Source organism: Lepisosteus platostomus, chromosome 3 (genome assembly GCF_059453375.1).
Source record: "Lepisosteus platostomus isolate fLepPlt1 chromosome 3, fLepPlt1.hap1, whole genome shotgun sequence".
In the NCBI taxonomy this organism is placed as follows: Eukaryota; Metazoa; Chordata; class Actinopteri; order Semionotiformes; family Lepisosteidae; genus Lepisosteus; species Lepisosteus platostomus.
Window position 1 is genome coordinate 20,688,486 of NC_142613.1, and position 15,837 is coordinate 20,704,322.

Here is a 15,837-nt window from a genome sequence, read left to right on the forward strand (position 1 = left end):
TCTCATAGTAGATAAATAATCAGAACAACTACAGCCCTTTGGGACCAATCTCTGAATGCACTTTGCTTCCTAGAAATGAAATACTCCTCCACTACCCTTATAACTTCTAAAACATTTTAGTCACTGTAGAGTATCTTCCTTCCTGTGAGTTTGCTTTTAAATCTTGTATTTTAGGGAACTGCTGCTAAGAGCACCGCCTTTTTTGTGATTTTGGCTCCTCTCCCCTCCCCTCCCAACACATACACACACACATCTGCCCTTCTTTAGGTTAGCCTGGTGTTTTTCCACTCAGTTCACCTGCTTCAGTCTAGTTTACAGTAAATGCTTTTGTATCTCCATGCATGACCCCACTTCATGTACATTCATTCATTAAGCAGGAAAATATATTGCCTTTTGGTTTTAAACACTGTAGTGGAAGTGTTTTCTTCCACAAGATATCCCTCTTCCTCTAATGAGCTCTCTGGCCAGCTAGAGAATTCCTTCCTACTGTTCATTTGGGAATAGTCTGGGGATAAAAAAAGTTATTCTGTCTGGAAATCCAGAATGTTACTTGCAGCCATAACTTAATATTCCAAACTTTTCTTTTTTTAAAGAAAGCAAATGAACTAACGATATAGCATTGTCTTATTTGTCTAATGGAGTCTGGAGTCCTGAATCTGGGGTATGACTTGTATTGATTTTACTAATGATTCATCACCCCTCTGGGCAAGACCTATAGTTGGACTGTATTGTAACCAAACCTAAAATAACAATACAAACACTAACTCTTCCCACATCTATGTTTGACAATCTTCAGGCAGAGCAGATAGAAAAAAAACTATCAAATAACTTTTTTACATACTGTAAGAATTATACCCTAAGCTTTCAAGCTAATAAGGAGGTTGGGAGGGTAAAGATGTATTTAAATAAACTACATTTTAAAAAAACACGAAATCTAAATATATAAAAACTTGAGTGTTAAAAGGCATTCCATATTCCACAAAAAGAGATTTGGTTGCAAGGAAAACCGAAAACGTTTTAGTTCTATTCACTCATTTACTCCAAACAAGAGGGGGCGCTATCTAGAGAGGGGAGACTGAAGGATCCATTGACATTAGAAGTCATTATTAGGAGGGCTAAAGGCTTTCAATCACGTAAATTTAGTTTTGAACTTATTCGACTCTGAATCTAAACTTAGGAGCCACGTTTTCGCGTCCATAAGGATATCCGTCTACTGTCGCCTCTCAACTATGTTCGCCTACCGGTTAAAGAGCTGGAAACCTTTGAAAACAATGTAATGTGAATCACACTCTGCTTATGCTTTAAAGCAATACTTTTAACATGTCACGAATTCTAGAAGTTCTATAGAAGACGGTACCCCCTCAATCATTTTGTGAAAAACGGCGTAAACCAATCACAGCAGGCTTTGCTAATCAACTGCATTCCTAGCGCTTCACCCAGAGACTGGAAAACATCTGTAAATTCGGAGAGTGAATTAACAAATGATCCGAAAATTTAAACAACTACTGTGTAAGCAGGCCCATCATCAAATTACTCAGCGAAACCTTTCAATTTACAAAGGTTCTCAGTTATTACATTTTAACATTTTGCGTGCTAATGACAATGATTAGACGTTTTTTCTTGATTTGGGGATACATAGAAAATAGTACTAATGCACTTCGCAATAACCCAAGTGTAATTAAATTCAAGTCAAAGTACACGGTATTGAAAAGGCAGAGGAAAATAAAGCAGCACAGTGGATTCTCCACACCCACTACAGTAAACGCTGCCTGAAATGAAAGACTTGAAATTTTTATTAATTATAAAAAATCGTTTTTATCATGTTTCTAAATAGGTTTTCAAGCTTTGGTTATGTTGCACTGGCAAGTGTTTTTTTTTTTTACTGCGAATGATATCAACCCTACAAAGACAAAGATGCACCGCTCAACAAAATCTCAAATCACTGCAGATTAACGCATTATTTTTAAGTAGTACTAGAAATGATTTGAAATGGTTCTAAGTATAAAACACTAAAGTCATTTATTTCATAAGATTTAAACAAAATAATGTGATATCCGAGATGGAACTGAATACAAGTGGATTACCCATTGTGTTACATGACATGCTAGATATATGATCAAATAACGGCATTTTGCTAACCATATTCTTGCAGGTACTAGAATCTTTTCCATTCAGAATACAACAATTCTGAAATAAGAATTAGAAATCAGTTTTTTTAGTTTGTTTTGTTATTCCTTAACTTATTGGAACAGATGTCGCAAACATCAAAACTTCAATCGTTTATGTGTGGGTGTATTTTAGCAACGTTTACAGAAAGAGAATGCATCGGTTTCTTATACCAACGACCAAATATTTTTTAACGATAAAACTAGAAGCAAGAGCAGAAAAAGAGACGCTTTAGTTCAATGTACTTCAAAGTGGATCAAACCGGACCAAAAAATGCGACCAAAATTAAAATTGCTTGGAAGAATTAAAATCCTTAACACGTAAAACACCCTGTAGCTCAAATACAAGAATTCCAAAAAAGGGAGAACCAACTAAATAGCATTAGGATTACAACAAGATTACAAGTACATCCATAATAATTAGATGGATTCGATTTCGTTGCAGAGGGATTATTTTATTAAACGGGTATCAATTCGCTCTCTTGCTTATCGATTCCACTGGAAAGAGTACTGCATTGCAACAACCGAATAACGTTGTGGTAGCTACTGTGTAACTACAGCTACACATTAGTTACTAGAGGCACTCAAGAACACGCAGTCTACGAACGGTTTTATTTTGCATTTTTTACACGAGTGTTAAGAAAGAAAAAAAACGAGTGGCTATTAGCGCACACAGTTCCATTCTCACGGGTATGGTGGGACTCCAATCCCCCTCCACTGGCTTAACCATGTTATTGTTAGCTACATCTTGCAGTCAAATTTACTTTAGTTGCAAAAACAACATTTTGGGTGCAGTGCATACATGTAATTAATAATGCATTACACAATTTAAAAAACATCTTGAAATACAAACAGAAAATCACACAAATGTTATGTAAACCACAAGTCGAAATCACAAAACATACACAAAGAATTTTCTTCGGTAATCCAATTTGTTGCATGCTTTGATTAAATCGGTAGGGAGGACACAAAATCTAATTCCTTACCTCATGGTGGTGGTGGTGGTGTTTTCCACGTTTTAAAAGCTATTCCACCTTCTAAAACCTTATTTCAATCAATGCTCTATTATTCCTTTTCCTAGATTCAGTAAGTCCGTACTTAAGCAAATTTAGCCGCAAAAAAGTACCAATGGATAACCGCAGGGACCAAAAACCACAGAAAAGTAAAAAAAAAAAGAAAAAAGAAAAAGAAAAATCGCTTTCCTGTACGGTCTATATCATCCCGCTAAGGTTTATGCTTGTTAAAGAATGAAAGAAAAAAATGCAACTGAAATTCTTTTCTCCGTTCTCTCGCTCGTATCGCCTCAACCACTAGCAGCGGCAACGTGCCGCCGGGATCCCCTTCTCCAGAAACTGCACTGACGCACAGCTTCTCTCAGCAGCGTCGGAGACGCAAGAGACGTACAGCAGGAGAGCTCCATTCTCCTCTCCACGAGACACGCCCCCCTCCTGCCAGCTGGCAGCTGTGTTCCCCGGTCAACAACTACATTGGAATAGGCGACGAAACCCTACAGTTAGATGAGACGTAGTGGATTACAGCGGCTTTCAGGCGCCGCAATGTGGTCATGCTGTTCGTTAATGGGTGTTTCTCCTTAAATGTATAATTCAGCTTTAGAACGGTGATTCAAAGCTAATTGTTTAGAGAACCCCTGAGATTTTTATAGACAGTCCAAGGGGCGCTCCTGAAAATAGGAGACACTTCTTTACACAAAGAATAGTGGGAGTATTGAACAAGCTACCCAGCCACGTTGTTGAAGTCGAGATCCTGGGGTCTTTCAGCAAACAGCAAACAGCCAAATGAGATCCTCAAAGAAACAACCAAATGAACCTTTTCTTCTTTGTAACTTCTCTTGTGCTTCGTAATCACAGTTAAAATTTCTGACACAAAGACTCTGGTACATATATGCTCAGCTTCACATCAGTAATAGATCTATAACTGATGAGGGCGGATACAATCGTCTTTTCAGATATTTTTTTCAACATTTGTACGTTCTGGCTCACTAAATTTAGGGGGATGTGTTAGTCCAGCACAGATGCTTCAAAACTCACCATGAAAAGATCCGAAACTTTTATTTTAAAAGTTTCTTATTGTTGCTCATCAATGTGTGCCATTGTATTATAAAATCTTAAGTGCATTGCTTATTTTCCACTCACACAACAACACAAAAATCACAAAGGCCTAATGGCATTTTTCTTATTGTACTAAAACTAAGGAATGATATTCACAGACAAGCATTATTCAACAGCCACTCAATGTGTATCCACAACTGTCCAATACAGTACACAATTAAGACAAGTAACCATAGGTCATTGATTTCTACCATCCAATACAATAATTATGATGTTAGGGAGGCATAAGTAACTAAAATAATTAAATTATTTATATGCTAAAAGTTTGCACTATAAAATATTTAGATTGCCCAAAGGTATTTGTTAAACATCCACAATAAAAGTAAAACGTAAATTGAAAGCTGTAGCTATCAAAGGTGATGTATGTGAGTGAGCTGCAAACTAATTAACACAGAAAACAGAGAGCACCATAACTAGAGTAATGTTTATGGTGGAGTAGTTTCCAGAGGTCAAATGTACTTGAATGAGGAATGTTACTCCTCCTTATTTACATCAAGAGTTTTGACTCTGACATAGCCTGTCTGCAAATATCACAAAAATAGGTGGCAAAAACTCAATGATGTAGAAACAGAAAAAGGACAAAAAAAACATGATAAAATTGTTAAGACTGGATAGTCTTGACAGATTACATTTAATTTACACTCGCGCAAAGTGTAACATGCAAGTAGTAAGTAGTAAAGTATGTGCATGTTGTTCATCAGATTAAAGGGAACTGAATGTAAGGAAGCTGGCTCTGAATGGGATTTCGAAGTTGGTATTGACTCCACTGTGGGGAAGTGATAAAAAGGCCAGCACATTGCTAGTGCAGACAGTGAAATGTGTAGACTTGAAATCAAAGGAAGTTATTTTAAGGGTATACAATGCACTATTTAGAGCTCACTTGGAATGATCTGTATAAGATATTCTTTCATTCTAAAAGGGTTGTGTCTGCTACAGAAAGAGCAGAAAAAGGAGTGTCAACAATAATGTGACTCGACTTGATTCCTCTTTGCAATGTCCCGAAACAGACCAATGTAACAAACCCAATGGTTTGCTTAATGCTCAGGAATGATACAAACAATGCAGAGGCACAGTAAAACAAAGAAAGTAAAACAAAGTATGAGCTTGTAGAAAACAAATATCAATGTTTATAAATGTAAATATACAAATATAAATACATATAAAAGAACTAGGCTGTAGTCCCTTAAAACACAACAAGTGATCTTGTCCATATGTACAGTCAGTATGTTAATGCCCTTTTCAATTGCATGAGATGTCCTTTTAAAGTATATACAGTGGCCCACAAAAGCATTTAGGCTTATTTGCGTATTTAGGCTACATCATACGACAAATACCAACTACACAGTTCTCCCCATATCAAATTATTAAACTGCAAGATCTCTAAGCAAATGAATTAGAAAACTGGTATAATTGTTACCAACAGGACTTTTTGCACTATACAAAATGATCTAATGTTCATGGACAATAATGTGAATGACATTAGGGCCCAAACACTATTCTCTGTTATCATTAGTTGTTGTATACCGCTATATATGTTATATATCACTCTTTACACTGTAAACTCTTAGAAATGGATACAGGACAATAAATTGAACCTACACATGAAAACACATACAACCTACACACATGAAACGCATAAATTCACATCATATACACATTTCTTTAGGCTGGCCAAGGTCTGACTCTAGTTAATGTCTGGAGCAGAGGTAAATGACAGGTTGCATAAAGGAGTGGAAAATGTTGGTCAGTCAGATAGAATAAATATCTCTTCTTTAGTCATGGAGATATGACAATGAAACCGGACATCACTGGAATGAGAAAGCAAAGGGGATTATTGGACCACTGAAATTTGAACTGACAGTTGATAATGAATTAAACTCAGTGTTGCAACCCACATATCACTGTGTAATGGATAAGTGTTAGGTATTATTTCCCAAAACTGCCCTGTTACATGCAGAGGTTTTTCACAGGAAAGGGTCAATAAGCTTATTCAAGAAGACATTGAAAATGGTTCCAACTGGAATTGTATCATTACTCAGAAGAGCACCCCTGGACTCGAAGGCAATTGGCATACATCTATGTCAGACTGTCTGTGCTAGTAAAATAGTGGCTGCTTTCAGGATTTCATGATCTGTAAACATAGTACACTTACGTTGTGCCTTCAGAAATCAGAACAAACAGTAGTGTCAGGTCTGGATTGTAGGGGGAGCATTCCAACTGATTGAAGTCACCTTTGTGGATGGTATCATGAGCAACTCATACTTGGACACTGAAGCATCAGTACATCTTTGGTCAACACCTGCTTCCTCTTCTGTTTAGAGCCTTGTGAAAATGTTGGCTTGTTAATTGTTTCAGCATTGTTCTGGAATTTGAAAACATGAATCACATCCACTTGCAATCTGTTCTCTTCAAGACCAAAGCAACTCCATTCCTTTGATGTGTATATACTGTATATACTGTATGACTTGTTTTCAAGGCCATGAAATAATTTGATTACTTTTTAAATCATAGCAGCACAGCATATACATTTAGTTTTTTTTGTCACTTGCAGAATGTATAGTTTTACTGCTGTTACTGTACATTTCATTTGTATCTATGTATCTTTTTAATTTAGTTTCTTGTGTATTATGTCTAGATTTTCAAGAACTGCAACCTAAAGAAATACCTTTAAGACTATAAAGTTTTATAGCAAAGTGCTCAACCCTGAATCCTGGAGAACCCATATCTAGGTTTTGTAAGTCACGATATTAAATCACCAATTTCTAAAAATGGACAAAATTCCATTGTAGTCAATAAACTGTGTATTAAGTAAAAATAGATCATTACGGACTAAATCTAAGTACTCTTCAGCCCTCAATGATCAGAATTTCCTTAATTTAACTGATTACTTGCTTGATTAATACAGTATCTTACACATATGGTAAACATTTAAAAACAGGTGATCTGCTGTATAAGATGGATAGAGGCTTTCTGGAACCAGGGCTGTAGACCCCTGAATTATAGAGAAATTAAACAACAATTAACACAATTATAGAGAGGTACAGCTGTGCAGTGGTTAGCACTGCTGCCTCGCAGTGCCGGGGCACTGGGTTCAGTTCCTGGGGTGCTATCTGTATGGAATTTGAATGTTGTCCCCTTGTTTGCATAGGTTTCATTGGGATTCTCCAGTTTCCACCCACCATCCAAAGATATACTGGTAAGTTAATTGGTTTCTGGGAAAATTGTTCCTTATGTGAGTGTGTGTGTTCGTGTCTTTGTGTGCCCTGCGATGAACTGGCATCCCATCCAGGTTGTACCCTGTCTTGCACCTGTTGGGATAGGGTCTAGCTCACCCATGAGTCTGTTTTGGATAAAGTATGGATAAATAGAACACCGTTATTGAAGGCTGGAAATAAATTACAAGGGAACAAGCATGTTTACCTTAAGGTATCCACATCTGTTAGCTCCATGGTTGCAGAAGATTAAGAATCACACCTGACGAAGGCTCCACGGCAGAAACATTGTGTTTTCAGCATGGAATAAACCTATTACTTGTTCCTTCAAAGATTTAGAATGGCAATGTTATGCCAAAACAAAAATCACTGGAATTGTAATAATTATTTCAGAACAGCACATTTAATAAGTTTTTAAGCACAGCATCCTGTTGGGAATAAATGAAAAACCAGCTAGTGCAGAGATAAGGATGCAGGTTTAGTAACACATAAGTCATGAAGTACGAAAGTACGAAACAAAGCAGACAAGATATATTGCAAATTGGCTGTTTTATAAGCCTAATCATATTTTATTTGGTGCTATTACACAAATCATCCAAATTAATAATAATTAAAGAAAATTACAAAGTCTTTTTGTATTCTTTTTACAAGAGGATACAGTAAATGTAGAAAATAAGTACAAAAATATACTGTACAGAAGGAACTCTGGTATCAATCTGGTACAGTATGTGTTAAAATGTTTTGAGTTACTCTCTCATAAAATCCAAAAGCAGCACTGTGTAACTGTGTACGAGGTGCTTTCAGAGCTTCAGAGCTGGTGCTGACAGAAGCCAGAGCCTGAATGTATGAATTGCTAGCACAGGTGGCCAAGTCAATGTGATTGTCTGCAGTATCCCAGTAGGAAAGGGAGCTCCTGTCAGGACCACTTATTCTTCCCTAGCTATGGACTATAAATGCCATAATTTCTGGCAGGCTATATATGACGGGATAGCTAAACTGTGATGACAATGGTGAACGTGACAGGGTTTCATCTAGATTAGGGAATGTGCCAAAAATAAGAATATGAAGGCATTTACAAAACGGAAAATTCCATTAAATGACATTTGGGGGGGGGGGGGGGGGGAGTCTGTCATCCGCAGTAAAACACCAACCCTTTTTTTAAATTTATTTCTCTTGTAGTCAAAGTTTAATCAGAATGCAGCCTAACTGTTCCAGAGGTTCAAGCATTCTATAAAACCTCAGCAATTTCATTGACGTCTGGAAGAAGACTATTTTCATTGTTTTATATCCCACTGACATACCTACTCCCACTGACATAAGTCATCTTTGAGTTGAGTCAGTATGTTATGGGTTTTCATCCCACCTGAAAACATATAAATAATTTCACTTAATTTGATTACTGATATAATGATGTTTTGCAAATCTTTAGATACTGAGGAATTTTATTTTGTATTAGGGTACAGTGACTCTCCAAGACCAGCCTGAGTGCTGCATTAAATTGCCCCCCAGGCCAGTAGATGGCGCGGCCTGAAAGAAAACCCTCTATTGAAACAGAGAGGCACTGTGAAATATAGAACGCTGTGATTGGTCAGGTCGAAATCCGACCAATGCCGAAAGAGCTTTTATATGGACTTCTACCATCTTTTTCTAGCTTGTAGTGCTGATGTGTGTTTAAAATTTTGTTTTTGGAGGGTATAAGCTATCTTTTTTTGTGTTTATTCTTTATTCGGTTGTTTTCCAGTATGCCTTATTATCAGACCTGGGAAGAATTTTCGAGAGCTGCAGAGAAGCTGTATTTGACAGATCCAATGAAGGTAAGACATTCCCAAGAACTTAATAATGGGCAGTAATTTGCCCAGCTGTGGTCAATGCTGTACACTGTTTGCTTTCAATGTTTAGGCCTATATGATCTTTCTCGAGATAAGCTTTTCAGTAACGACCATCAATGTACACATAAAACGCAAACGAAGCCTGGAATGATTATGAACAATTTTACTGTAATCGCTGCAGGTCAACAGATCCATGCTAAACACAATCTGAGTAGATCTGTTGTGTAGGAGAGTTACAAAGAATTTATACATATGAGGGAGAAGTGCCCTTTTGTCTCTGTGGAACCCTCGATTGTTTCTGAGACCCCCTTTCCTCCGTGTAAAAAATCTCTGTTGGACACTCCTACGATTCCTCACACAGAATGTTTGTCTTCTATGCTTTTCATTGAGAGTTAAGTATTTGAAAAGGTAAGAACCTAGTGATTACATTACTTTAGTTATGAGCCCGATTCTGTCTTAGTCGATTTTCTTTGTGCAAAATATCGGCTAATTCCCTTATTAGTGTTACATGTAGTAACAAAACACCCAACTGCAGTGCATAGCTACAGCTTCTCTATGCATTTTAAACTGGAACCCGTAATCAGAGGCTTAATTTTATTAAGTATCTTATATTTCCTTCCTTTATTTATGAGAAAAATATAATGCTGTTAATTATGTATTTCAAAGATATTGTGAAATCACTTTCAGGGTTTTGTAGTCCTGCTTGGTGAACGTTAATTGGAAAGAAAAAATACATGAGTACAGAGGCAAGATGTTGGTAATTTCCTAACACTGTGGATAGTAGAACAAGATCACTTTATTGGCCATACACAATTTCTTGCATTAGGAATTTGACTTTTCGCATAATCCAGCTTGCTCTCCATGAGACACGCAGGCGGGGAGAGAGAAGCTTGGGGTCAGAGTGCAGGGTTAGCCATTTATACGCTGCCCGTGAAGCACCTGGGGTTCAGGGCCTTGCTCAGGGGCCCAACGGAGTAGGATTCCTCTGCCGGCTGTGGGATTTGAACCAACAGCCTTCTAGCCACGGGCGCAGACCCTTAGCCACAGAGCCACTGCACTGCACAGGATGTATGCCTGGAAGTTATGTTTGTGGTGCTGTCCTGTGCCTTATGCAAGATGGCAGTGATGATCTCATCTTGCAAGATCCTGAAACAGAATCCTAAGGAAACCTAGAGTATTGGGTTTATTTACTTCTGCATAGTTCATCCTAATAATGTCTTCATAGGCTCCTTGTGTTTGGTGACTGGTCAGTAGCGAGAGTGACTTCACTTGATCTGTCATTTCATTTGCATTTCATTTCCATCTAAATCATGGCTATCAAGGAATGTTTATCTAATGTTCTGGTCAAAAATGGCCTTTAATCTGCCTCAGCTGAGACTACCAGGGAAAGTAACAATGTTAGTAATGTATCAAAAACTAATTATGTGAGCAAGTGAGCTGGCCATACTGAAATCTGGTGTTCTTGACATCCCCATATGGAAAGTCAAGCTTGTCTAAGGTTAATTTCTAGTTAGGATCTTCAGGGTTGTTCTAGGCATTTAGAGCATTGTTTGACAGGTTTTAGATCAGTGTGATGCGGTTACCTTTTTTTCTCTTTTATGGTTTAATACATGATCATGTTCTTTTGGACACTAACCCAGCCTGTTGTGTTTTAGGTTCGAGTGGTTCTCAAATATCGACATTGTGATGGCAATCTGTGTATGAAAGTGACAGATGATGCAGTGGTAAGTATGTGCACAACCCTCAGAAATCACGAATACAAGATGATCCAATTCCACAAGTGTACTGAGAATCAGAATTCTGTAGTTAAATGTATAGCCATGCTTAAGGCCTGTTACAGTGTGTCACAGAGCACTGATGGCAGTGGTGGGCTGCTGTGCAGGAAGCCCAGTTGCAGAGTGATGCAGTAATTGAGCTGTACAGTCATAATATGGAGAATAAATAAAGTAATCCAGTTTCTGAATGAATACATATGCATATTGACTGGACAGAAATGTGCTGACTAAGGAGTTTGCACAAAGCTTGTCTTGGAACTTTTCACCTGTACATCATGAGAGATGGACAGTCAATCATCTGAAACTTCACAACAAGCCTTGAAGAACAGTCATTGAATGAATAATTCCTACTACCCATGTTGTCAGTTATAAACCCAGTGATGTTAAAATCCTTCTAGAATGTATATGTAGATGTTTGCTTCCGATATAGAAATAGCCTCCCTCGTCCACTTTTTGTAGTAAATCCTAAACATTAATTTTCTGTTGCAGTTTTTCAGTGGGTACATCAATTACATCATGGCTGTTATGTACTGGTACACGGGATATACAAGTCAACACAGGAAATGAAATCTGAACTTGGCAGTGACCTGCCAAATTCATTTCTACACTGCTGATACGACTAAAATATAAAAGCTGATTATAAGATTGGAATATGAAGGATGAATAAATTAAAGCTCAACTAAGCAGATCTTGAAAAGATTTTTGGTGGGTTTACAGCTTAATATAATGTTAAATGAGGTTGGTGGGTTTACAGCTTAATATAATGTTAAATGAGATGTAACCACTGCAGAAATTTCTATTTTTTCCAATTAAAATTGACAGTTTAGCATGGTTTGTTGTCCTAAAACAAGGTGCTTGTTGGTCAGGATTTTCCTTTTATGAAAGGAGAGAATCAGTTTAGGTAGGTGTACAGTCAGTGAATAAAGATGATGGTATATATTTGAGGAAAATAAGGAAACTGGCTTCTAAATAGGAATAATTTATGGATATTTTCTTTAGTTAATTTTCTAATCCTTTATTCCCCTCGTGATGTACTTTGTATTGTTTTCTTTCTTGCCTTCTGTTAATGGGTGTTGTGCCTTGTTGTTTCAGTGTCTGCAGTACAAGACTGACCAGGCTCAAGACGTCAAGAAGATTGAAAAATTGCACGGAAAACTGATGAGATTTATGGTGTCTAAGGAATCCCGCAGTGTTTCCATGGAAACGGACTGAGTGCTTAGCTCTGTATTGAAGCCAAAATATGGGTGGTTTTTGTGACTTCACAAAAAATGGCAGAACAAGGGAGCAAAAGACTTTTTGAGGAAGTTTCTGTATGGGGGAGGGGGGGACGGGGAGAGGAACTGGGTAAGAAAAAAGGAATGCCTGTTTTGGGGAGGGGGACCTCTGGCTCTTTGGTAGAATCTTGGAAGAAGTCTGTCAAAGCTCCCAATAGACAGCCAGTATTTATTTTTTGTTTAAAGCAGGACAAAACATTGTAAAATGATTAACTGTTCACTTATTGATAAATGTTTAGATTTGACTTTCATTTTGGAAGTCTCTTTGTGAAGAAATATTTGCCTTCAAAAAAACAGTTCCAGAAGAAGCGGACATCGTGATCTCCTGCTCAGAACAATATAGAGACATGGCCTTTAGTTATAATTTACTCAGCCACCCTCTTATCTGAATGTGCATGTTTTTGTTTTTTTTTGCACATAATAAATGTTAGTGTACTAACTTGTTTTAATAATTCCACAAATTCAAATCCATTTTCTCTCTTCCTCCGGCATTTCTTTTTACATGATGTAGTTGCATTATCTTATGTTTTATCCCATGCCACTTATGTCCGTAATTAATGGTACTTTAAATAACTTCAATATGACTGTAATCTGCATATTCCAAGGTCCTGAGACTGTTTAGTATAAAGTGCAGGACACATCCAGAATTTTTCTAAGGTGCAAGATTTAAAATAAACTTTTGGAAAGAATGATGTGCAAACTTATGTACTCCAAAAATTTACTTTCACATTGCACATGCTAAAATGCTGTCAGCTTTTTGATCCAAATAGAAGTGAATTTAAAAAGATTAAAAGCTGTCCATCAGGATCGATAGTACAGGTAACTGCTATTTAAGCTTATTCAAAGGGGAACTACAGTCCCAATTTCTCAGACCATTTATTAAATCACAGTAAAAAAATAATCATTTTTATATAGGGAAATATTATTCCAATTAAGCACAAAATTGTTAACTTTGTGAAAGTACTGTAAGTTGTCACAAACCCCTGGATTCTTCGCAGGCGAGAGTAAGAATTCCCATGAATTGTGACGTGAAACAGCCCTTCTGCTCACTAATCACTGTAATAACTAATGTAATGTGATCTAAGAGTGAATTAAGTACAAGTTGTGCAGAAGATATTTCACTGCAGAAAGTTTCCAATGTGATCTGCATGCAGAGTTAAGTAAATTCTGTTTATTGGCAAAACAGTCTTAAAGATGAGAGCAATATTTCTATTGGATTAAAAGAGATGTATTCACAAGACTGCTTCTTCACAGTGTAATGGGATTGCTTCATATCACCAGACGTTTTATTGCCTTGCTCTGCTGCGCATACCAGGAAAGTGTCTGTTTTGTGTTGTTATTTGGAGGTTTTACAAGTACAACTGTTGCATTTTACTTTTCTTGTGGTTTGAAATGCACTCATCAATGCTAATTCTTTCTAACACCAAAATATAAAAATAGTGTTGCAATTCTCTTTTAAAAACTATGCATTAAATACAGATGAAGGTCATGTACATTAATGGTCAGAAAATCCAAAGACGTGTCGACTACAGTAGATTCACAGCATGAATATTAAATGCGATCTGTTCCCTGTTTAATTGTTTTCAATACTTGTGTCCAGTAGACCCGTTGATACTGTCTTGTCATTCATCTATATTTAATCAGTCCTTTGAACAAAATAGAGTATGTGTGCAGCTAAATACATTTTGCTCAGTCTGTTTAGATCGTCGATGTTAGAAATAATTAACTGCATCACTATGAAAATCGGTTAACATTTAAGCCTTTAGCACCCAACCAAAATTTGCTCAATTGTTTCATGAATATGTTGGAAATGCAAAAATAAGGTATAGTGGAAGAATGTGTTTTCTGTTTAAACTTTAATAAGAAATTCTCTTGGGATTTTGCATGGAGAGTAGAAACGTGGTTATAATACAAATTTATCATATAAATGTCAAGAAAAGCTATCTAATGTGACAAGTGTGCTGTTCGGGTCAGTGTGAATCTTCCAACTGTTTAAGGTAGGGGAAAGAAACTGGTTAATGGAGACATCAATGCAAACCCTGACACCCTCCGGTTTATTGCTACATCTTTTAAATGCTTAATTCGTTGACTCTTGATTCATGACCATTTAGCATATTTTTTCTTTAATTGAGTTTAATAGACTGATTTCTGTAAAGAAAATGAAAATTTCAGGTTTGTGTATTGCAGGATAGACAAAATATACTTTTAAGATCCTTTTCCAGTCAAACAGAATAGTGTTATTGAAGCCAATATTTTACATCTTCTATAGGAAATGGGGAAAAGTGATCATTTTCTTCAGGTTTGTTTCTTTAGAGTATTTTGTTCTAAGTTAAACCATATTGGTTCATCTCCTTATTTATTATAGTCTCTGTATCTTTGAAGTACCTGCATTGTTGACCTTTAAAGTTTTTTTCCAACTTTCATACATTGAGAGCCCTTTTTTAGCTTTGGCTCAGTGTAAAACTGTAGTAGCAAATCACTAAGCACCTTGCAGCCTTTGTTGAACAATAATTTTGTTACCAGAAAAGATTAAACATCTTGTAGACAAAAATATAACCCTTAAATCTAGATGTGGTTCTGATGTTTTTAGAAATAATAAATGTGATAGGTACTAATATCCAGGCAAGGATATACAACATGCTTTACATGAATAAAGAGTTCTGCTGTTTTTCATCTGCTCAGTTAAGCAGCATGCAATCCATGAATGGCTGGAATCTGAGTTTCCGTGTTTTTTTTTACATCCCGTTTACACAGAAAATGACTTTGAGAATAGCAGCTATACCTGCAGGCTTATGTGATGCACATGCTATAGACCTGCCCTCAAATGATTCATCTAAAGTGTGTAAATATTTAATTTAATTTGATTTGATCATGACAGTGTGTGTACAGTACTTGCTGTACTTACAGTAACTTATTGTCCAGTTGGACCCCTAGTTGGGGATGGGAAGTGATGATCTTGTGTTTACCTGAGTGTTTTCAATAGATTAAATCTCTCTTGAAGGCTGCAGCCATATTTGGACTGAACAGGACTGAAAATTGTAGTGATTCCCTTAGTAGTCTGTAAGATCTATTATGTAGCTAACTGTGACAAGCGGCCGGTTCTCTTTCTGTGTTCTTGTTCTGCAAGTTGACTAGAAAACTCATTCAGATAAAATGTTGCTGCAACAGAAAACTAGCTGAATTAAGATTTCCTGGGGAAACAGTGCCAGACATTTATGTCTCATTATGCTTATGCAGATATTCAGCAATCAAAGTGAGGGTTGTGAAAACCTGCTTGGGAAACTACTAGCATGAGCTTAGTTGCCACAACCAAGAGTCGGCAGAGCCACAAAACATCAACAGCTTTCTAACTTGCGTTTCTTGTTAGTGCAGTAGGTGATGTCCTTCTGACAGTGCATGAGTTGGATCCCACAATCATCTCTGCAGCTGTGACTTCTGTGTAAAACACAAGAG

The 15,837-nt window shown here is 36.9% G+C and overlaps 1 protein-coding gene across 1 annotated transcript; it reads left to right on the forward strand.

Moving 5' to 3' along the window:
- Window positions 1-9,121: 9,121 nt before the first annotated feature.
- srp9 (signal recognition particle 9) lies at window positions 9,122-13,961 on the forward strand. The gene is made up of 3 exons (XM_088624884.1): window positions 9,122-9,320; window positions 10,991-11,059; window positions 12,203-13,961. Exons 1-3 carry the CDS (start codon window positions 9,249-9,251, stop codon window positions 12,320-12,322), a joined length of 261 nt encoding a protein of 86 aa, XP_088481010.1. The 5' UTR covers window positions 9,122-9,248; the 3' UTR covers window positions 12,323-13,961.
- Window positions 13,962-15,837: the final 1,876 nt, after the last annotated feature.

Bases quoted from the DNA above. Each gene is read 5' to 3' on its own strand.
- srp9 (XM_088624884.1), top strand. From the start codon at position 9,249: ATGCCTTATTATCAGACCTGGGAAGAATTTTCGAGAGCTGCAGAGAAG. The intron at 9,321-10,990 runs GTAAGACATTCC...GTTGTGTTTTAG, and splicing joins ATTTGACAGATCCAATGAAG to GTTCGAGTGGTTCTCAAATA. The intron at 11,060-12,202 runs GTAAGTATGTGC...TTGTTGTTTCAG, and splicing joins AAGTGACAGATGATGCAGTG to TGTCTGCAGTACAAGACTGA.